Source organism: Scomber japonicus, chromosome 9 (assembly GCF_027409825.1).
Source record: "Scomber japonicus isolate fScoJap1 chromosome 9, fScoJap1.pri, whole genome shotgun sequence".
Lineage (NCBI taxonomy): Eukaryota > Metazoa > Chordata > Actinopteri > Scombriformes > Scombridae > Scomber > Scomber japonicus.
Genome location: NC_070586.1, coordinates 12646706 through 12669466, shown reverse-complemented (window position 1 = coordinate 12669466; position 22761 = coordinate 12646706). Strand labels below are relative to the sequence as shown.

At 40.2% G+C, this 22761-nt stretch overlaps 2 protein-coding genes across 4 annotated transcripts in view; both read left to right on the top strand.

The window, feature by feature from the left end:
• Positions 1 to 13956, top strand: part of LOC128364471 (neurogenic locus notch homolog protein 1-like) — a 44772-nt gene extending 30816 nt beyond the window's left edge. The window contains exons 20-34 of one of the 2 annotated variants that reach the window (XM_053324996.1): positions 264 to 417; positions 507 to 691; positions 1250 to 1382; positions 2560 to 2817; positions 3422 to 3534; positions 3827 to 4398; positions 4811 to 5245; positions 5382 to 5530; positions 7422 to 7635; positions 7964 to 8054; positions 8343 to 8505; positions 10017 to 10315; positions 10582 to 10729; positions 10846 to 10943; positions 11073 to 13956. In XM_053324996.1, coding sequence (XP_053180971.1) covers positions 264 to 417; positions 507 to 691; positions 1250 to 1382; positions 2560 to 2817; positions 3422 to 3534; positions 3827 to 4398; positions 4811 to 5245; positions 5382 to 5530; positions 7422 to 7635; positions 7964 to 8054; positions 8343 to 8505; positions 10017 to 10315; positions 10582 to 10729; positions 10846 to 10943; positions 11073 to 12455 — 4395 coding nt within the window. In that variant the 3' untranslated portion in view covers positions 12456 to 13956. Of the gene's footprint in view, positions 1 to 263; positions 418 to 506; positions 692 to 1249; positions 1383 to 2559; positions 2818 to 3421; positions 3535 to 3826; positions 4399 to 4810; positions 5246 to 5381; positions 5531 to 7421; positions 7636 to 7963; positions 8055 to 8339; positions 8506 to 10016; positions 10316 to 10581; positions 10730 to 10845; positions 10944 to 11072 lie in introns of both variants that reach the window. The other variant, XM_053324995.1, reaches the window with a different exon arrangement.
• A 1693-nt stretch (positions 13957 to 15649) lies between these two features.
• Positions 15650 to 22761, top strand: ubac1 (UBA domain containing 1). 2 transcript variants are annotated; one of them, XR_008321782.1, is made up of 11 exons: positions 15650 to 16126; positions 17838 to 17958; positions 18046 to 18119; positions 18246 to 18353; positions 18480 to 18582; positions 19216 to 19324; positions 19534 to 19810; positions 20334 to 20420; positions 20532 to 20670; positions 21621 to 21791; positions 21822 to 22761. XR_008321782.1 is itself a non-coding variant. In XM_053325354.1 (10 exons), the coding sequence occupies exons 1-10, from the start codon at positions 15989 to 15991 to the stop codon at positions 21734 to 21736; spliced, it is 1272 nt and encodes a 423-aa protein (XP_053181329.1). In that variant the 5' UTR covers positions 15650 to 15988; the 3' UTR covers positions 21737 to 22761. The 2 variants fall into 2 exon arrangements, 1 of the variants encoding a protein (XP_053181329.1); XM_053325354.1 differs by having other exon boundaries at positions 21621 to 22761.

Here is a 22761-nt window from a genome sequence, read left to right as displayed (position 1 = left end):
TCGATGTTGAGGATACATATAGATGCAATTTCAACAGCATTTTAATTACTTTCTTCCACTGTGTAGGCTAGGACCATCTTAACATTAAAATATTGTCATTTAAATATGGTTATATGTAACCTGGATGTCTAAAAACTCACTTTTAAACACTAAATCAGTGCTTACTGGGATATAAAATAACTTACCTACCCTGTGATTTCCACTCATATGAACCACCATACAATCAGTGGATGTAAGATCTTATATGTGCGTTAACCCCTCAGAACTTGGTGCGTTGGTGCGACTCATCACCCTGTAAGAATGGGGGAACTTGCTGGCAGCAGGGCACCGCCTACAAATGCGAATGTCAGACCGGCTGGACGGGCCTTTATTGTGACGTGCCAAGTGTCTCCTGTGAGGTGGCAGCCAAACAGAGAGGTAAACTGAGTGTACTGGTGTTTTTAAAAAGGTGCTTGTGTGGTTAAAAAACAACTCTAATGCCGACTGTCTCATCCTGTCTCGGTAAGGGGTTGCTGTCACCGATCTGTGCCGTAACTCGGGCCAGTGTCTGGATGCTGGAAACATTCACTACTGCCACTGCCAGGTTGGATATACTGGAAGTTATTGCGAGGAGCAGGTGGATGAATGCACCCCGAACCCCTGCCAAAATGGAGCCACCTGTACTGACTTTCTAGGCGGATACACCTGCAAGGTAACAAAAACCTAAACATCCAGCTGTTTGAGTTTTAGTGTAAAATACTTGTTAAATGCATAGTAATAATGTACCTGCAAGTTGTACACAGTAGTATCAAATCTATGTTGTGTCTTAACATGTCTTAACTTAAGATTTGAAAGGTTTAAATACAGTTAGATATTAAAATAACTTATACAGGCCTCTCTACTTGACATTTCATTATCTAACTTAATCAAACATTTCAAAATTAGTGTAAATCAAACTTGGTATCATGAATTTGTTCAAATGACTGGGTGTGCAGCAGGAATCATTTAGACTGGGCATCCTTAATAAAGAGGCCTGTTTATAAATAGAAGGCAAACAGCTTGGTTATGTTAATCTCCCCTGGAATAAAGGATCTGCTGGCCTTGGCAGGATAGAGGCCAGAAAACAGCCAGGTAAACAAAAAAACATCTTTGTTTCACGTCAGACATTGATTAAACGCTCCTCTCTCTTTTTTTGCTGCTTCTTCTCCTTCTTCTTCTCCTCCTCCTCCTTCTTCTTGGCCTCCTCTTGCTCGTGTTTTCTCCCTCTCAGTGCCTACCAGGCTACGTGGGGACCAACTGCTCTGATGAGATCAATGAATGTTTCTCCCAGCCGTGCCAGAACGGGGGCACCTGCATTGACCTGATCAATACCTACAAATGCTCCTGTCCCCGAGGAACCCAAGGTCAGAAGACCCCACGCACACTCCTCCACACCACTCTCCCTCTCCATCCTCTCCTCCTTGTCTCCACACTTCATTAATTAGGGCTTAACAGCACCCAGGGCATGTCTGAAAACTCCTCCTCCCGTCTTGCCTCCATCCTTTCCTCTACTTGTCAAATATGCTATCGATTTTTCTCTTGGACATGAAGGTGTGTGTGTTGTAGGTCAGCCAAAAGTGACAGTCGAGCTGGGTGTACCCCAAAAAAGCTGGCGTGTTATTGGTTATTTTTGGTATTTGAGGTTTAAATAAATAAAGTTTAAGGGAAAATTGATTAAATAGTTTTCTTTGTTGGAGACTTATTTTCATTTTTAAAAGGAGCAGATTAGTTTAAACCCAATTTCACCTTAGAATTTATATCCCGATCCATCCAAAAGTTGCAGTTTATATCCTCTGGCACTGAGGACAGTTCAGAGTCTGGCAACAGGGAGCGAAGAGACGAATGGGGAAGAAAATGGAGGAAAGGAATCAAGGAAATGTTTACTACTACTACTTACTACTAATCATTTCACATTTTGAATCATTAAAAAAATAAAAACAAGACAATAAAAAAATGAATAAAATCAGTAGTGCAACGGGACTACTAAAAACATAACTATGAAGACTATCCAGGCAACAGATTGTGATATTAATTACCATCAAGAGACTGGTGTTTTACTCTTGTTTCCATCCAAAAGCAGCTTCTTGTACAATAATTGTTAATATATATTTTACTTAAATTTAAATCATATTGTGTCTTAGGTGGAACTTGTATTTTCTCTTACTTTCTATTTTTTTATTGTATGCACTACAACACCAGGGAAAATTGCTTGTATATGCAATCATACATGACAATAAACCTTTCACAATAAAGCAGCCTTGATATATTTTTTTAATGATTGTGAGAGGGTTTCTCCTTACATTACTGTTTTTTCTATAGCTATCGATCACTCCTTTTATTTTATGTATAGAACCCATGGCTGAATCTGAAATGTTCTCATGAGAGGATTGTTTAATGTTTCTCTGGAAAATTAATGGAGAAGCACGAAAGGAGCTCCTGTAATTCATGATACTGATTAAATGTTACCAAAGCGTTTAAGCACTGAATTTCCCTTCTAAGTGTTACTTTTTTCTAAACTGACATTACTCTTCCCTCCCTCAGGTGTTCACTGCGAGATCAACATCGACGACTGCAACCCGTTCACCGACCCGGTCACCAAGGAGCCCAAGTGTTTCAACAAAGGGAAGTGTGTGGATCGAGTCGGAGGTTACCACTGCATCTGTTCTGCGGGATACGTGGGAGAGCGCTGCGAGGGAGACATCAACGAGTGTCTTTCCAACCCCTGTGACCCGCGGGGCACACACAGCTGCATCCAACTCACCAACAATTACCGCTGCGAGTGTCGCACCGGATACACAGGTAAACATTTAAGAGCTGAAACACAGGCTGCACTGTTTATAAATGTCTAATTTTATCCCCAGTTTTAAATGTGTACATTATATACAATTTGTACAAATGTATATATTTTATATACAAATTTGAGATCAGTTTATTGGGGATAAAAGCCATATTTTTGCCCAGTTTTCACTCCTTTATGCAAATCAGTTTCCTCTTTTAGTGAAATTCTTATTTGATTTAAAACAGCAGATCGGGGGAAAGACAATCAACTATTTTGGGTCAGGTCACAGGGTAGGGTTGGGTCAGTACGTTGTTCTGGGCTGCATCTAGGATTAAGGTTTGGATATGGGTCAGTCCATTTTTAAGCTTTAAAGCTATTTAGTTTTAGTAATTTTGTTTAAATTGCTATTCTGATAACATCTGTCCAAGGATGGGTGAAGTTTTCTTCCTTTTTTCCATTTATGTCCCAGGATTGGTTCCTTGTATCTTTTTATACTTTTTTTGCATGAAATCAAGATCATGTGATATTTGGCTGTACAATTAAAACATCAGGGGGAATATGAGGGAGCTTTTGACTTGATTAGATAATTAACTTTTTTTTTGTGTGTGTGTGACCTTTCTACAGGTCAGCGCTGTGACACAGTGTTTGATGGCTGTAAGGGAAAACCGTGTCATAATGGAGGGACGTGTGCTGTTGCCAGTAACACCCCACATGGCTTCATCTGCAAATGTCCTCCTGTGAGTACACACACACTCCCACACACACCTTTGTCATCTGTAAGTCTATATTATATATTACATTTATTCCATTAACCTTATCTGTAACTGCCACATACCTAACCCCAACTCTCACTTTAACCATATCCTTAAATAAAATATTAAGGTTGTGGGGGTAATATGTGCAGACACACACACATACACATATTGTACAGGATGATTTTTAATATGCAAAATGAAGACAGATATATTCCCATATCATTTTCAATTGAATATTAGCTATTCCTAATCAACTTTCTCACTCTTATTGTAGGGTTTTGCTGGCTCCACATGTGAATATGACGCCCAGACTTGTGGCAACCTCCACTGCCGCAACGGAGGGACCTGCATCTCCGGCCAAAAGAGTCCCAAGTGTCTGTGCACACCATCGTTCACTGGACCTGAATGCCAGTATCCCACCGACAGCCCCTGTAATTCTAACCCCTGCTACAATGGTGGCACATGTGAATACATCTCTGAGGCTCCGTTCTACCACTGTGTCTGCCCCACCCTCTTCAACGGCCTCCGATGTCACATCCTGGATCACGACTTCAAGGGAGGGCCTGGCGATGAAATCACGCCGCCGTCGGTGGTGGAGGACGTCTGTGAGATCCCGCAGTGCGAGGAGCGTAAGCACAACAAGTACTGCGACGTGCTCTGCAACAACCATGCGTGCGGCTGGGACAACGGCGACTGCTCGCTCAACTTCAACGATCCATGGAAGAACTGCACAGCCTCACTGCAGTGTTGGCGCTATTTCAATGATGGAAAGTGCGATTCACAGTGTGACAACGCTGGATGCCTCTACGATGGGTTCGACTGCCAGAACCTGGAAGGACAGTGCAAGTGAGTAGTGTTTGTATCTTTAAATTAGACAAGATTCAAATTAGAATTTAAGACCCATTTGGTGACATATCTGGATGTTTTTCATGTTGACATGCTGATTAAATGTCACTGAGAAGAACATTTTGTACCACGAATAAAAACAGACCTTAAAATGATTCCCATTTTTGAATAGATCAAAAAATGACATTGTGAAAATCCAGTTTCTTTTTTCCAAATCACCATGATTGTATAAGTCTAGGGTTTTACACAATTTAAAGAATCACAAATTTCAATACTTTAACTAGTACTTTACATTATGGAAGTTGGACACCACTAAAATTATGTTTATCACTAAAAGGCCAAGACACTTAACATAATGAACTTTGAACTATGAACTTTACTTCCAAATGACCATCTAACGTTTTTACTTCAGCCCACTGTATGACCAGTACTGCAAGGACCACTACGCTGATGGCCACTGTGACCAGGGCTGCAACAATGCAGAATGTGAGTGGGACGGTTTGGACTGTGCCAATAACATGCCTGAGAAACTCGCCGTGGGCCAGTTGGTCGTGGTGGTCCACATCACGCCCGAGCTGCTACTCAACAATTCGTTTGGCTTCCTGCGTGAGCTTAGCAGGGTCCTTCGTACCAATGTGATATTCAGGAAAAACCTTAAGGGCGAGATGATGGTGTATCCTTACTACGGGAACGAACAGGAGCTGAAGAAGTACAATGTGAAGCGCTCAGTGGACACGTGGCCAGAGGTTCCTGTCAAGGTGCTGAATGTGGTGAAGAGGAGCCTTTATGATGTAGCAGGCGGGAGCAAGCGAGTGAAGAGGGAGTTGGATCACCTGCAGATCAAAGGGTGAGCAAAAAATATTTTAAAAAGATTTCCTTCACTGAATATCTGGCACAGTTTTTAAGTATTCTGCGTGCAAGTCAGAATTTACTCAATTCTGACTCAACATTACCTCTAAATGCGCTGCCTCTTCTCTCTTTAGTTCAGTCGTCCACTTGGAGGTGGACAACCGTCAATGCTTCCAGCAGTCCTCCGAGTGTTTCCAGAGTACCAACGATGCCGCAGCCTTTCTTGGGGCTCTGGCCTCCAGCGGCAAACTGGACGTTCCCTACACCATTGAAGCCGTATTCAGTGAGTATATCTTAAAGGAATCTGCATGAATGAAGAGAGTCAAATTCCAAACTGCTCAGTATTTCAAATTATAAATATCCACAAGTTAAAGGTGCAGTGGGTAGAATTTAGTAGCATCTAGTGGAAGGGACTTGGCAGAAATGGAATATAATATTCATAAATATATTTAAATTAGAATAAAATCTGATAAAAATAGTACAATATTTTTTAGAGAGAGCCCTTGTATTGATATAGGAAGTGGGTCCTCTTTCACAAATGCTGCCATGTTGGACCACCGTGTTTCTACTGTAGCTTAGAACAGACAAACCAAACATTGGCTCCAGAAAGAGCCTTTTGCATTCTTGTGACTTTTGTGGCTGCTGTAGATTCTCCTTCCTGAAAGGGAATGGTATCCAGTTAGATGCCATTAAAGCCTACATGCTGCACCTTTAAAGGAGCAATGACAGTGTTTTTGTGGGTTTCAGCTCCATAACTACAAATCATTCCAGATCAAAACCAACAATGAGCCACCTTACTAACACTTGCTTGTGTAGTCAAAGCGTGATATAGCCTACTTCAAAACACATCAATATTTTGAGTCAAACACAATTTACTCTGTTTGTGTAAAGTTGGCTAAAAGCTTGGAAAGGAAATTATTAATTATAATGTGTAACTTTGATGCAGATTTGATATTCTGTGATGGTTAAGAAAGTATTACAGGTCTGGTTATTGATTTTTAAATTAATGGAAACCAAAATGCTGCCTGGAATAAATGGAGCCAAAAATATAAAACACATCAAAATGATTTGTATAATAATGAGCTGTGATGTAAAATAAATGTGATTTGCAGTGAATTCTCAATTGGTATGATCCTTTAGGGCCTTATTCTCGTGTCTTTACATATATACTCGACACAAGTGGATCAGACACGTGCTCGTCCGCACTCTAACTGACAATATCCGTTGCACCCTCTGGTCGGGTCCTAACCCTAACGCTCTTTGATTGTGTATTTGTTATGCAGCGGTGAACAAATGCAATTGTGAATCTCATGGCCTAAACAATCAATCCTTTCCTCAGTGTGTAAATCCACTGGCTTCAGGCTCCAAAATGGTTAATTGCCGCAAATCAGCTCATCCAACCCCCTGCTCACACAATATAACACTCTATCTCCGTCTCTCTCTTTCTGTCTTTTCTTTCTCAGACATGTACACATATACATCCACGAATAACACACTCACACATACACACATATGCACGCACACACACTTCATCCCACAGTGTGAGGGGCTGCTGCAACCTTCACCTCGCTGAATGTAATACCAGGACTTAATGCATCTCTAAGGGTTTAGGTTGGGGGAGTTTATCATTTCAAAATCGTTAGTAGAAAAAAAGAGAAGGGGAAAAATTGATCGGGAGTGTGCTAGAAGTTGGGAGTCTTTGTTATCTCGAGAATCCTAATAAATCCTCCGTCTTTACAGCTTAAAGCGCGTGCAGTAATTTGAAGTTCATTAATCCCCCTCCTTTTTTTCTCTTAAAGAAAAAATGGTAAAGTTGTCTCTTGGTACACTGGGTTGAAAAGGGAGAGAGGAGGTGGTAGTGCCCCCCCCCCACCACCCCCCTTTTTCTTTTTCTTTTTTTTATCACGCCCCATCCTTTTTTTTCTTTTTTGATGAAAAGTGGTTAGCAATTCTGATTATTACTGAATAGATAGTAGAAGCTAGCTTTACAAACGGTGAGGATCGTCAGTCAGTTTCTGGCGCTCGCTGCTGGTTGAGGACAAAACTGGTGTGTTTTGGAGTGGGAACCGTGGGGCGAAGAAGAGCCGGACTCGCTCTGCTCGTACGCTCAGGCTGATCTTTTTGTTGGTCTACGTCTGTTCCCGCCGTAACCATGTCGTCCCTTTTCCTACCAGGCGGTGTGGACCCCGAGCCAAGCCGACCCCTATACCCAATTTACCTGGTCCTGGCCGGCGTAGGGATACTGGCCTTCATCGGAGTGGGGATGGTGGCTGCCCGAAAGCGCCGCCATGAGCACGGGCGCCTCTGGCTCCCCGAGGGCTTCAAGACCACAGAGACTAGCAAGAAGAAGAGACGTGAACCTGTCGGAGAGGATTCTGTGGGATTAAAGTAAGTTTCCGTTTATTCACCATTGGCGCCCAGTGTCATCAGGTACCTGTTTCTTTGCGGGTCAGGTGAAGGGCTAGTTCTGAAGGACAAAATGGGTAACTGGTGATCAGTGAAATTTGGGAAAGGGGGGTTTGTCTGGATCATTAATGATAATGATATAGCAGGTTTAGGTGTGCATTAATTGACTTGTTGGAGCAGAGGGGTGGGGTATGGACTTAATCAATGCTTTTGTTTTTCGGCATTGCTGCACCATTAATGGTGAGTTGCTCAGATGAGATGGAAGCATTTGAGTATGAGGATTTTCACTGGGTTTTCTGTTCGATCACAGGCCACTGAAAAACACCTCAGACATATCACTGATGGATGACACCCAGAATGATTGGGGAGAAGATGAGCCTTCGGACGCTAAACGCTTCAGGGTAAGGACACACAGATAAGACAGCCGAGCTTTTTAGATTTTTTTTGCAACTTTTGCAACAATTTTCTGAGGAATACCAGAATAGCAAATCTGGAAAATTAAAGATAACATTGCCAATATTGGGATTAATTATTATTTTATTGTGCCTTTTCAGTTTTTCTTTCTTTTTTTCTTGTCTTTTTATGATCTAATTAAAATGCTTTTTTCTATTATATAATAATTTAATTTTAACTTAGCCCCTCATGCTAAATATCAGTTTTCTCACCTCATTCTGTTCTTGTTGTAGCAGTTTGACGAGCAGGCTATACTTGAGGCGGACGACCAGACAGACCACCGACAATGGACCCAGCAGCACTTGGATGCTGCTGACCTGCGCATCCCCTCCATCGCTCCAACACCCCCCCAGGGCGAGATTGAAAATGACTGCATGGATGTCAATGTCCGGGGACCAGGTGGGTGACTGCAGACTTACTTACTTATCTATCAAGGCAATTAAGGGATAATAAGGGAATTGGGACTGCCTGTGGACCGAATATTGGTCCGTTTTATTCTTTGTGACCTGATTGTTTTTTTATGAACAAAAGTACATTTTACAATACTATTTACTTATTAAGTAATCAAATAAAAATATTTTATCTGTCAACAGATATCTAATTGTGTTGGAAATATCTATGGTATCAGTGTTTGGTAGAAATCTTTAAGTGTTTCTTCTTATCAAAATTACTCTGAATAATTTTCAAATCTTGAAAGATTTACCTCTGTGGTACCTAAGCCACAGATCAATCTGACAAGGCCACTAGAGATTTAAGTTTTTTTCGGAGCAGGCTTAGTTTTTCCTCAAATTGTTAAAATGTTCTTGTTTTTAAAGACCTACAAAAATCCTTCAAATGAATTAACCTAAACAGGAAAAATTCATGTTTTTGTTGAACTGCATACAACTTATGTGCAGAGTAAGGCTATCAGGTGGCCACAAGGGGAAGCAGTAATTATTAATTTGTCGTTTTAAGCTGTCACAAACTTAAAAGGTTGGGAACCATTTATCTAGCAGATTGACTTGTACACTTTACAGTGAACATATCCAGTAGTCCCTGTGCCTATATCTTTACGTGTGTGGGTAGATTCACACATTTTTGGAGCATTTCACATTTCACTGTCTGGATTGATTTTTGTCTTTACTGAGTGAACATTTCACATTTCTAGTACGTGTGTTTTTTGTCAGTGTGTGTATGTGTGTGCGTCTGTTCACTAATGTAGGAGTTGCTAAAGCCCCATGTCCTCAGGGTAAAGGATCTTCTTCAAAGCAGCTGGCTGGAAGCCAGGCGCCTGGGGGAAAACACTGATTCCTGATCAGATTAATCATTTGACCAGTAATGGGCCTCTGTTTTTTCTATGCCACATTACAAAAACCAATGAAGGCATCAAATGCAAAAACCCAATTTTGTCACGAGCGCTAAATTCCCTGAAGAAAAGCTATGAAAAATCAAAGTAACAGGGTTAACAACTTGAGAGCACTTTTTTTTCTCCCCCGTCGTGGATCGATGCACTTGAATCGACCAAATCTGCGAGATCTGGGGCTTGCTATCCTTTTGAAGAGGAGAAAACCTTTCGAAGTCAACTGACTGAGCTGCCTCTCACAGTTAGATATTAATGCTTCGTTTTTGCAGCAGCCCAGCTTTAGCAAGCCCCGGCCTCTATCCCCCTAGCTTCGCTTTTCTTCTGAAGCTTCTCCTGTGCCGGGGCCTTGATCAGAATCCATTATCGAAAAAGAGAGAGCTGTGATGATTCAACTCAGGCAAAAGTGTCAAATCCACATTCGATTTGTTTGTTGCTCTGTTTTGATCGGACTAATGCTTTGAAGTGCAGGCTCATGTGTTTTTGTTGCAGTTACTGGGCTTGTGCTGACCATGCAGTCTTTTACCTACATGTACCTCCTTTCATGTGCTTCCTTCTCCTCTCTGTCCAGATGGATTCACGCCCCTGATGATTGCGTCCTGCAGCGGGGGAGGGCTAGAGACAGGCAACAGCGAGGAAGAGGAGGATGCCTCTGCCAACGTGATCAATGACTTCATCTACCAGGGTGCTAATCTTCACAACCAGACTGACCGGACAGGTGAAACCGCTCTTCACCTGGCTGCTCGCTATGCTCGTTCTGATGCTGCCAAACGCTTGCTGGAGGCCAGTGCTGACGCAAACATCCAGGACAACATGGGCAGGACGCCTCTGCATGCTGCTGTGGCCGCTGATGCCCAGGGCGTGTTTCAGGTGGGTTTCAAATTACAATTTTATTTACTAAGAGATCAATCAGTCAACTGACAGAAAATGTGTCGAAGCTGTCTAATTCTGATTGTTTAATCGTAAGTGAAATAAAAATACCAATTTAGACTGTTTTCTATCTGATTAAACAACAAATAAATAAATGAATAAATAGCTAATTATAGAATTTCTACAAGTGAGAATTACTAATAGGATATTTATATAAGTACAGCTGCTGAAAATCTTTGAACATTCAACCTATTTTGTCTTTATAGATTCTGATAAGGAACCGTGCCACGGACTTGGATGCTCGCATGCATGATGGCACCACACCCCTGATCTTAGCAGCCAGGCTGGCAGTAGAGGGCATGGTGGAGGAGCTCATTAACTGTCATGCTGACGTCAATGCAATCGATGATTTTGGTAAATTTTTTCTGTTTGATGCCACTCATATGAACAACAGAAATCATTACAAAAAAGTTCCTCATGTAAATCAAAAGATTGCTTTAGATCTGAATAGCCTGTTTTTGTTTTTGCAGGTAAATCAGCCCTACATTGGGCCGCAGCAGTAAATAATGTGGAGGCTGCTATTGTGCTACTCAAGAACGGAGCCAACAAAGACATGCAAAACAACAAGGTAAAACAATACTCTCTCCCTCGTCATCTACTTAGCACTGCGAAACAATGGTGAAACATCTTTCCGAAACAACATTGCTTTTGTATCCTTGAATCTCATCATGTATTGTCTCCTGTCTGTCCACCTCAGGAGGAAACACCTCTATTCTTGGCTGCCAGGGAAGGAAGCTACGAAACTGCCAAGGTCTTACTGGATCATTTTGCCAACAGAGAAATAACTGACCACATGGACCGGCTACCCAGAGACATTGCACAGGAGAGGATGCATCATGATATTGTGCGTCTGATGGATGAGTACAATCTGGTACGAAGTCCTCCCATGCATGGAGGGTCTCTAAGCACCACCTTGTCACCTCCTCTTTGCTCGCCCAACGGCTACCTGGGCAGCATGAAGCAGCCTCTGCCTCAGGGTCAAGGTCAGGGCAAAAAAGCACGTAAGCCCAGCACTAAGGGCATTGGGTGCAAGGATGGCAAAGACATGAAGGTGAAGAAGAAGAATTCGCAGGATGGGAAACCTGGAAACCTCCTGGACAGCTCAGCTGTTCTGTCTCCAGTTGACTCGTTAGAGTCCCCCCACGGCTATGTCTCTGATGTGGCCTCACCGCCCATGATGACCTCACCCTTTCAGCCATCGCCATCTGTATCTCTCAATCATCTGCAGGGCATGTCTGACCCACACCTGGCTGTAAACCACATGGTGATGCCTAACAAGCAGGAGCTGGCCCGGATGCAGTTTGACCCACTGCCTCCCCGTCTCACCCATCTGCCCGTGTCTGGCTCCGGTGGGCAGGGTGCCATGAACGGGCAGTGTGATTGGCTCTCCAGGATGCACAGCAATATGAGCCAGCCGAGTCAGTTCAACCCGATGAGAGGAGCACCCGGTGGTCAGGGAGGTTTGCACCAGGGTGGACAGCACGGGCTGATGACCTCCCTCCACAATGGCCACCCCAACACCAGCCTGTCTCAAATGATGACCTACCAGGGTATCCAGAGCACCCGACTGGGTCCGCAGCCCCACATCATGCAGCAGCAGGCTCAACAGATACAGCAGATGCAGAACCTCCAGCAGCTACAACAGCAGCAGCAGCAACAACAACAACAAACCATCCAGCTGCAGCACCAGAACTCAAACACAGCCAACAGCCAGAACTTCATCAGCGGTGAGCTCGGTTCCCCGGAGCTCCAGCAGGGCACAGGCAACTCCAGCATGCCCATTCACACCATCCTGCCACAGGAGACCCAGATAATGACCTCCTCCATCAACCAGTCAATGCCCAGCACCCAGTTCCTCACTCCTCCCTCCCAGCACAGTTATTCAGGGCCCATGGACAACACCCCAAACCATCAGGTCCAGGTCCCCGATCACCCCTTTCTGACCCCTTCCCCGGGCTCCCCGGATCAGTGGTCAAGTTCATCTCCTCATTCTAACATGTCCGACTGGTCAGAGGGCATTTCAAGTCCACCGACTAGCATGCAGTCTCAAATTGGACATATACCTGAACAGTTCAAATAAAAAGCTTGTATCTTTACGCCCAGATGAGCTGCTGAATATATTTTTATAAAAAAGGCACTCTGTGAAAAAAAATTCAGAAAAAGGGCAAAGCTGTAAACAAGAGTTAATAGGACTTTTTTATATGCTTTTATACTAACATCAACACCTGTGTTTCATCCAATCTTTTTATTTATTAATGTCTTATTTATACGCATTGCCTGCTTACGGAAATTTCGGGAATCCATGGTGTTGGGTCATATGCAGGACAGAGGAAGTCCTTTAGAGAGACTCTTTTCTTGTAGTACTTATTTTCTGCAGTGAAGTTGCGGCATACACACTGGGTATTTATTTCCTGAAAGACTTTTAGTCTTTGCCTTTTTTCATACTTCTCAATCTTTGTTTATATTTTGTTATTTTTTTGTATAATCTTGTTTATAAAGAGAATCATGATTAAGGGGCATTTTATAGAGCACATTTTAAGTTCCAGTGTTATTTCATTTTGTAAGTGTGGAAAATATCAAGTCAGCTGCAGATAAACAGGTTGTTAATGTTACCAGAGCACGTGTCCTGTATTTCATTCACAGGTCCTGAATGATGTACATTAGGAGCTGTTTCCCCATAATTCTCTGAGTTTAAAAGTCATGTGATTCTTTGTTACACCCATAGTCGTGTACATTTCTTGAATCAATGAAGCAACATTATGTTGTGCCTCTAGATTTGATTGATTGTGTAGAGATGTGGTGATACGTTGTACAGTTTAATGCCATCTTGGAGATTGGCAGTTAAGACAGGCTTGAGTATCTGTTAGTCCTGTGGTGTTGGAGAACTGGCCCGTCGGCCACCATGTATGTTGTTGTCCAGAGGGAACAGGAAGCTTAATTTCCCCTCTCCCTCCTATTAGTTTGAGCCTATGGCTGTGTTCTTCCCTTTGTAAATATGTTAAGCATTTCTCTTGTAAGCAAGATTTTGTTTAAGAAATCTGATGTCTTAAGCATGCAATTTTGATAGGTCTCGCACCAGTCAACAGCCTCTAAAATGTCAAACAGAACAGAATATATATTTTATATTGTACTGTCCCTTATGCATAAATAAATTTGAACTATATACAAATAGATACGATATATTGTTTGTTAGGAGACATTTTTTCTCATAAAAAAGAAAAATACATAAATATTGAGGTTTTATAAATTCATATTTATTTACTGTTCTGTAACGCATAAAAATCCACTGAGGCAACCATTTGTGTATGTTAAGAAATGTTTTTGCTACACTTTGGTAAAAAATTTAAAAAACTGTTGGCTAAGTTCTCAGTTGTGTCTACTTAAATGGTTTGTGAGACACTCCCTGTTATAGTTTGCAAACTGTTATAATTTAAAAGAATATTAGGTTGTAGTGAACTTGTAATATCTACAATATGTTTCTTCCACTTATAAAGTTATGATTTGCAAGACATGTATTTTCCCTTTCATTTCCAATCTGTAAAAATGTTTCTTGATATAATAAACGGCACTTGTGTGTCTTAAACTTATGAGATCTGTCTTTTTTCTTTAAATGACTTAACAAGATGTCTAAAAATCAATATCTTCTACACAGTATTTTTGGAGAAACGAGAGATTATCAAAGTAATTATAGACCCAGTTAAATAACAGCAGTATAAGCCAATGCCTCTGGTAGGTCTGGGAAACAATGAGTATGTCAATAGATTTTAAAATGTCTTATAAATGTGACCTCTCTCCTCATAAACTGCAGTTCATTTAATCATTAAACATTTTCTGAAGAGGCAGAGAATGATTATTTTACTTAGTATGTCTCCCTCTAGTGGTACAAATATATTATGTTATTAGCGATAATGTTGGAGTATATGTAAATGTTAATTTATCCTAATGGTCCAATTGCACCTTTTTTCAACATGAGTAGTAAGCAGTGAAGGCAGATAATATCTATCTATCTATCTATCTATCTATCTATCTATCTATCTATCTATCTATCTGTCTATCTGTCTATCTGTCTATCTGTCTGTCTGTCTGTCTGTCTATCTATCTATCTATCTATCTATCTATCTATCTATCTATCTATCTATCTATCTATCGGGTGACAGTTGAACTTTCTTATAATATTGACAAATTAAAATGCTTCTTTATGGTTTGACAAAACTTTCTTCAAGTAAACTACAGTACATTTACTCAAGTAGGGCAACTTAAATACACTACTAAGGTATAGGTACTTTACCTGAGTATTTCTATTTATGCTACTTGATACTTCTGCTCCACTAGACTTCACTACTTTTATTTGACAGCTTTTGTAACGTTTTAGATTAGTTAGAAGAAAAAGTCCAAAAACTGGACACATATGTATAGATTTGTGTATCAGAACTTAATTTTTTCTTCTTTCCTCTCCAATTAATAATCTCACAACCCCTCACATTTATTTGGTGACGCATTGGAGGGGCCCGACCCCTAGGTTGGAAACCACTGGACTAAACTACCCAACTGTGTATAAATTTGTTGAAACTAGCTCCACCTCCAGCAGCTACAACAGTAACTGCTCTAACACTGATGTGACACTATTAATGATCTAATGATGTCATATATAATAATATATCAGTCAGAGGGATCAAATGAGTGTAGCCATGTAAACCTTTTTATTATGTTAGGTACATTTCATATCCACAAAGCAAAAAAATGTATAAAAAAACCACCCCATCATTTAAATTATTTTTAATTGAAATAAAATGTTGCATCCTTATATTGAATAAAAATAAGAAAAGCTGACCTATTATCAAAATGTATTCAGATGTTTTAATTGAAATAAAATGTTGCATCCTTATATTGGATAAAAATAAGAAAAGCTGACTATTATCAAAATGTATTCAGATTTTTTAATTGAAGACGTCTGCCAGTTATGCCTTTACTTTTTATTTATCTAGTTATTTTATTTTTATTTCCTTATTGTCTTTATACCCTTTTCAATTTATTTTTTTACTTTACTTTTTTATATTATCTGTTCAAAAACAGGATTTATATTTGTAATGGAGTATTTTTAGGAGGATCATAAGTACTTCTTCCACCACTGTTTGTAAAGCTTATGGGTGATTTTTGAACCAGTTTGGAGGACTGTTTTTGGTTGTTTTTGTTTTGATTTTTTTTACCCATGGACTAGCTTGTCACTCAAAAGAACTACGACTCCCATGATGCACCGGTGGCAGCCCCGTTGAAGTTCAAAGTTCAAATCATCACAGTAAAAATAGGGTAGTCGCTGGCTGGCTGCCTGTTTGTTAACTGGGCAAAATAAACAACCGGGCGAGCACGGAGTACGCTGATCGGTCGCCACCACACCGCAGACCGATAGAGGAAACCGAAAATGGCCCTCAGCTAACCGCCGCCCGCTTTTTGCTCTGTTGTCGGTGCATTTTTTTTTAGCTAGGGTGCTAAAACGTTAGCAAAAGGCTAGTTTGCTAGGAGCACATAGCAACTGCTGCTAAGCTAACGTCAGTGAAGTGGTACTCTTTTTTTTTTTTTTTTTTTTTAGTTTCTAAGTGTTAAAGTGCTGCAGCTATGTTCGTGCAGGAGGAGAAAATATTTGCTGGGAAAGTGTTGAAAATACACATCTGCACCATGGACGGCACGGAGTGGTTGGAGGAGGTCACGGAAGACACCACTGTGGAGAAACTGAAGGAGAAGTGCTTGAAACATGTAGGTTTTTATGTGTGTTTGTGTGTGTAAGGGGGGGCGGGAGGGGATCTTCCTAGCTGCTTTTTTTTTGTCCTGTCACTCTTGCTGCCTGGAGTGTTTGTAGGCTACCATGCCCTCTGTGTAAACTGTCAGTGTCAGTGTCTTTTGTATTTATAGTAACTGGGTAGACTTTGCTATTTATAATTTAGCAGGTTGGCTGCACCTCTCTCAGGCTAGCTAGTCCGACTTGGTCCCCCTTTTTTTCCAGAGAGCCATGGTGTTTTTCCAGACTATTATTACACAGCTCTTCTCATCTCCTTCTATGGCTTATATAGTCTTACGGTAGTGGCAGTCTGCTGTATGTTTATGACAACAATGTGTGGGAGGCGAGGGATGCACAGATTCTGTATATCAGCAATAAATTAGCACAGGTATCCTGATGAAAGATTAATTTTATTGTTCATCAGACTTCATTATATTCTGTATACATGTTTGTTTTTACTATTCATCACAGTTATGAGTATTAGTCGGTTAATTGACTTGTTGATTGTAGGATTTTTAATTTTTTTTTCTATTAAGAGACAAAACACTGGACTACAATATTAAAAACATGCAACTATACATACACAAAGGCTTTAGCTCAATTTGCCTCAGTTTTCCTCACTGTAATCATAACTCCTGTTCATATTGGCTATTTGAGCTTCTTATATTGTGCATGGAGTAGAAGTGATGCAAGTCAAACTCTACAGTGTGTCCACACAGTTGTGTTGTGCAATAGTGCATTTAAAAGTTTATCTTAAGCTTATGTGAGGCTTCAGCTAGAGTCTTAGTCACATGCAGTGGATATCTGCCACATTTAAAGTCTGTTAAGCATCAAATTCCCTCTTTGTGTTTCCTCAGACAGTGTTTCCCCGTTGAGTCACAGTGCAAGTATAGTAACAAAAAAGAAGGACACTGGAAGATGTCTTCCAGTCTTCCTGTCTTCTTCATTTGGACAGCTGAAGCTTCATATAAGCTTCAGATACATGTTTAAATGAATGTTTGCACAAAAAGAGTACTCTGTGGATTTACTTGTAGAAAGTACAAGTATGAACAGGAGGAATGATTACAGCAAGAAAAACGAACCTGTTTAAATGTCAGTTTGAGCTCTAGACTGTTGTTTTAAGACAGACTTGAAAAATGTTGATCCTGTCTCGTAGTAGTTTCATCTATAAATAACAGAAAATAGCAAAGAGCTGCTGTCACAATTTCCAGGAGCTGATGGTAATTTCTTTCTATGTCTTGTCTGTCCGGCCAACAATATAAATCTTAAAGATATTATATGTGTGTGTGTGTGTGTGTGTGTGTATGTATGTATATATATATATATATATATATATATATATATAAATTAAAACACAGAGAAAAGCAGTAAATCCTCACATTGGAGAAGCTGAAACTGTTTTTTTGATTGATAATGGGCTCAGATGAAAGTTATTGACAATTAATTGTTTCAGACAGTCAGATATTATTCAACATTATTTAAATCATTTATGAAGCGAAAATGCTTAACTTTAAGTATATAAAAAATACTAAATTATAAATGGGATATAGTAACGTTTTAGACCAATGGCCGGATAAAATAACCTATTTGAAATCCTCATGTTAGCTAGAGTAATTCATAATGAAAATATGAATAGTTGTGTCCCACTTGTTCCCTGTATATCCTGACTATTTTGTGCTTGTTTTACAGTACGTACATGGAAGTCTAGAAGACCCCAAAACACTTACCCACCATAAACTTATACATGCTGCTACAGAGAGAGTCCTCACCGACACGAAAACTGTCGCTGATGAAAACCTTAAAGATAAAGGTATTAAGCATTTATGGTGTAATGACAAAAAAAGAGCCTCATTGATTTTTTTTTTTGTGAACTGACGTTTTTTCATATATGTTGTAGATGTTTTGCTGCTCATAAAGAAAAGACCACCACCGACCCTTCCAAAGATGGCAGATGTAAGTGCAGATGAAAAGGTAAGAACAGAAAGTGTTTCTGTGTCATTTTTCTCTTTTAAATCCTGCACCTGCGTCAGAAAAGCCAATGTCTTATTCCACCTGCTTTTTATTATCTTTATTTGTCGTGTGTTCTGGCTGTCACAGAAAAAACAAGATTACAAGGCTCCAGACAAAGATGCTATCCTGAAAGCCACTGCCAGCCTCTCCACACGTCACACTGACCGCACTGTTACCCAGCACAACATCAGAGATGTACGTTTCTTTGTCTGCAGGGTGTATAAAAAAGTTAAATGTAACACACAGATTCTATGTATAATAATCAAACTATTCATAATTTGATGGTGTATATTAATATTTGGTGTGTTTTTGTTCTTCCAGTTTCAGACGGAGCTTAGGAAAATCCTGGTTTCTCTCATAGAAGTTGCCCAGAAGCTTCTTGCCTTGAATCCTGATGCTGTTGAGCTCTTCAAAAAGGCCAATGGTAAAACTTGCATTTGGCATGTTCAAGACAGCAAAGTGTTTAAACCTTCAGCAGACAGTTTTTGTTTGATATGAGCAATAATTAATTCATACTTTAGTTAGGGATCGTGTAATCTCAGCACACATTGGGTGAAAAGCGAGGTATACCTTGTACAAACTGCCGGCATATAACAGACAAACACATTCACTTCTAAGGGGGGCAGTACAGGGTTTCCAGTTGACCTGTGGGTGGAAACTGGAGCACTCCGAGTTTGCTAGCACAGACACGAGGAGAACATGTAAGCTCCACACAGAACGGCTGCAGCTGGCTGTATCAAGGTCAATCCCAGGACCCTTTTTACTAAGAAGCGCCAACTCTGCCTCTTTCTGAACTGTAAACAAACTGTAACATAAAATGTATTGTCTTTCTTATATTTTACACTTTTGTTTGACATCAATATTGACATTACCATAGAGTTCAATGCAGTTGACCTCAATTAGAGTATTTTACATTTGTGTTACATATATAAGTATGTGTAATATATATTGTTGCTGGGAAAACAGATCCTTAAGATTTTTTTTATTTTTAATAGTCATTTCATCCACGTTGCCCAAGCTTTTCTTTCATATCTCTTTGTGTTTCTGTGTCTTGTAGCAATGTTGGATGAAGATGAAGAGGATCGAGTGGATGAAACAGCCCTTCAGCAGCTCACTGAGATGGGTTTCCCTGAGAGCAGAGCTATCAAAGCTCTTAGACTGAACCAGTAAGTCTGCATTAGTTTGAAAACAACTTCACAGTGTATCTTTGGAGTGATCTGCAGCATGTACTTACTATTAAGTCAGCAGAAAGTTGAGAAGCGGCTCAGACACTTTTTTGATGTTTTTGCTAGTCTTATTTAGACTGACTGAAGCTTCATTTATCCTCAAAGCCTTTGCAGAAACCTTTTTTTCTTCCTATCTTTTCTCCCTGCAGTATGTCAGTAACCCAGGCGATGGAGTGGCTGATTGAGCATGTAGACGACCCCTCTGTAGACACGCCGCTACCTAGTCAGGACAATTCTGGAGCAGCGGGAGCCGCAGCCGCATCCGCTGCCACACCAGGCCCCTCGGCCTCAGCGTCGGCGTCTGGTCCTAACCTTCTCCGCAACCTTCCAAGCCAGTCCAGCACAGAGGAGAGCAGCAGGCAGGACGAGCTCACAGAGATCTTCAAGAGGATCCGGAGGAAACGGGAGTTCAGACCTGACTCAAGAGTGGGTGGCTTTGTCTTATAGGAGTTTTCATACTTTGATTATTATTGACCCCTCTCATTATTTACAACACTGATCTCAGAGCACCTGCTAGGCGTCTCTTTTGTGTTATTTATCTCCCCTAATTTAACCGCTGATGATGCAAGGCAGATGCAAGACCAACTAATTTCAGCTAATTGTTCTCTTTACTAACTACAACTGTGTTACTTTGAAACCAGGAAAACTAAAGTTGGACTTAAAAAAGGAAAATCACTTTTTCTTGTTACTGCTCAGCCTGTGTCTGTGTTATCTAGATAGATACATCTTGGAGTGGGAGTGATGAATAGAGGCAGTCTACAATATACATAAGAAATAAAATATGCCTTCATCATGGATATAAAGTGTAAATAGCTTTAGTTGTAACATATAAAGTAGTTTTTGCTGTCAGTTTGATTTTAACAGTTGTGACAGATACGTCTTGTCACTTAACTTTTTGTTATTAAACTGAGAAACTGAAGGCGCAGTCTTTTCCTGTTTTTGTCTGTAGGCTGTCATTGCATTAATGGAGATGGGCTTTGATGAAAAGGAGGTGATTGATGCTCTGAGAGTGAATAACAACCAACAGGACGCTGCAGTAAGTTAACACATCCACAACATACATTCAGCTGGGCAGTCCGTTTTCAGTCTCCTGTTTTCATAAAAAGAAAGGGAGTTTGTCTTCTCACAGTGTTTTTCTTGTTTGCAGTGCGAGTGGCTGCTGGGAGACAGGAAACCTTCTCCAGAAGACCTGGACAAAGGCATCGACACCAACAGCCCGTTATTTCAAGCCATTCTGGAGAATCCAGTGGTCCAGCTAGGTTTAACCAATCCCAAGACTCTGCTTGGTACGATCTAATCAAATCCCGTGAAAAATCCAGAATTGTGAAGGGTTTTATAAATATTAAAATCATACTGTGAAAGAACTTTTTTCCCGCAAGTAATAGTAAAACTAGTTTTCTGATATTTTTGAAAACTTAGCTTCATTGGAGCTACACTCTTTTTCTCCCATATTCACTGAAGCAGACTTGGGCCTCGTTTCTTGATAATGATCAACCTTATAAGAGTGTTTCCAAAGAGCGTTTCTACGAACTACATGCTTTTTCCAAAGTGGTACTAAATACAAAACAAATTTTTTTTATAGGCCTACTTGAAATTCAGTTTTTAGTATGAAAACAAAGCTTCCTGCACAGTTAACAGTCTGCAGTCTTTTCATGTTCCTGAGAGGAAGCCAGTTTAAAAAAAAGTAAACTTTGATTGATTTAGCTTCTGCTGGAGGAGAATGTTGTTCTTGTCAAATTCATTTTTGTGCATTTTGGTTTAGTTTGACTTTCTAATCTAAACAAATATCACTCATACATTAATGAACATCAGTGTTCATTAAAGATGTTCAGACTTAAAAATGTACAAATGCAATGAGAACTTTAATTAAACATTTTTAGGTTCCTCCTGCTAGCTGCGGTCGCTCTCAGCCTCTTATGAGTGGGTACATTTAGTGTAATTTCTGAGAGTGTCTTCAGTTACAGTGCTTTTTGGAAACACCTTTTTAAGCTTAAGAAGGCCCATAAAATGGATGTTACGGTCATTTTTGTCTTAAGATGCTTTCGGGAAACAAGGCTCTTGATGGGATCCATCACAAATCTTATAAATGCCATGACCTGCATACTGCAAACACATAATCCAATGAAATCAAAGTTTCTTGACAGAATAGGAAAGAATGTTTTTCATGTTAATTTCTAAAAGCTTTGGGTGTTATCCGATATATTTCTTTAACAGTGCAACTTGTGTTTGTGTGCAGCGTTTGAAGACATGCTGGAGAATCCTCTGAACAGCACCCAGTGGATGAACGACCCCGAGACTGGCCCTGTCATGCTCCAAATATCCAGAATCTTCCAGACCCTCAATCGCACATAGAGCCTCCTGGTGACCCCCTGTGTGACTGTGGCAGCTTGCGAGTGTGTGTGAGTGTGTGTATGGATGTGTATGGATGTGTATGGAGGTGTGTGTGTATCTGGTTGTGACAGAGACACAAGTATTGTTTTTGCCTTGTAAAGACAAAGCTGGAGGAGTTTGAAATAAGGTGTTACACATATAACTATTTATAACAGTACAGTAAAAACACTTATACAAAACAAATGTTAACATAAACATTATTATTATTATTATTATTATTATTACAGTAATAATAAAAAAATGATATATATAGTATGTTGTTTTTACATTTTAATGAGAACAATTTATAGTTATGACAGACATGATTTATTTTATATAATTTCTCCATGTGCAAAAATGACATCAGACATCAATTTAATGTTTACACTTCAAGATAACTGTTTTTGTATGTTTTGCAATATTTAAATATCAATTACAGATTTGTCTGTCTCTTTAAATTGTTACATTTCATCCGTTGTGAATGTGTGTATGACTTCTGTCAGTATCATGTTTTGTTTTGTTCTTTCGCCCCCCTCCCTCCCCCACCCTCCTACTTTTCCTTTTGTCTCGTTCTTCATCAAAAATCAAAATAACTCCTTATAATTGAGAGGCTGGTGGTCGAAGTCAAGTGTTAATGGAGCTCATGTAAAATGGGCCTTCAGACACGTTACCTCTCTCTCCATTCAGCTGTGAGAGCCCGCCTGCGAGGTCACTGTATGTCAAGTGCCTCTCAGTTTATAAAGGAGAACATTTGTCCTTGAGCTTCTTCAAGAATATTTATTTGACTTTCTTGCCTTTTTAGAGGAAAGCTGTACACTAAACTGTTTCCGTCTAGTCATGTTTTTACAAGAAAATGATATATTATGCCTGTGTGTTTATTGTCAACGTGCTCTTGAATGTCATATTATCATGTCGCGCTCATTTAGCACTTGTTCACCTCTATGAATATCGCTCACTGCAGCACTGAGGAAGTTAAAAGAAGGGTTCATCTTGTGTCTCAACAAGGC

Excerpts from the sequence above, each read along its gene's own strand:
- ubac1 (XM_053325354.1), top strand. The coding sequence starts at position 15,989 with ATGTTCGTGCAGGAGGAGAAAATATTTGCTGGGAAAGTGTTGAAAATA. Across the intron at positions 18,120-18,245 it reads ATGTAAGTGCAGATGAAAAG|AAAAAACAAGATTACAAGGC; the intron begins GTAAGAACAGAA and ends TGGCTGTCACAG. Across the intron at positions 19,325-19,533 it reads AAAGCTCTTAGACTGAACCA|TATGTCAGTAACCCAGGCGA; the intron begins GTAAGTCTGCAT and ends TTCTCCCTGCAG.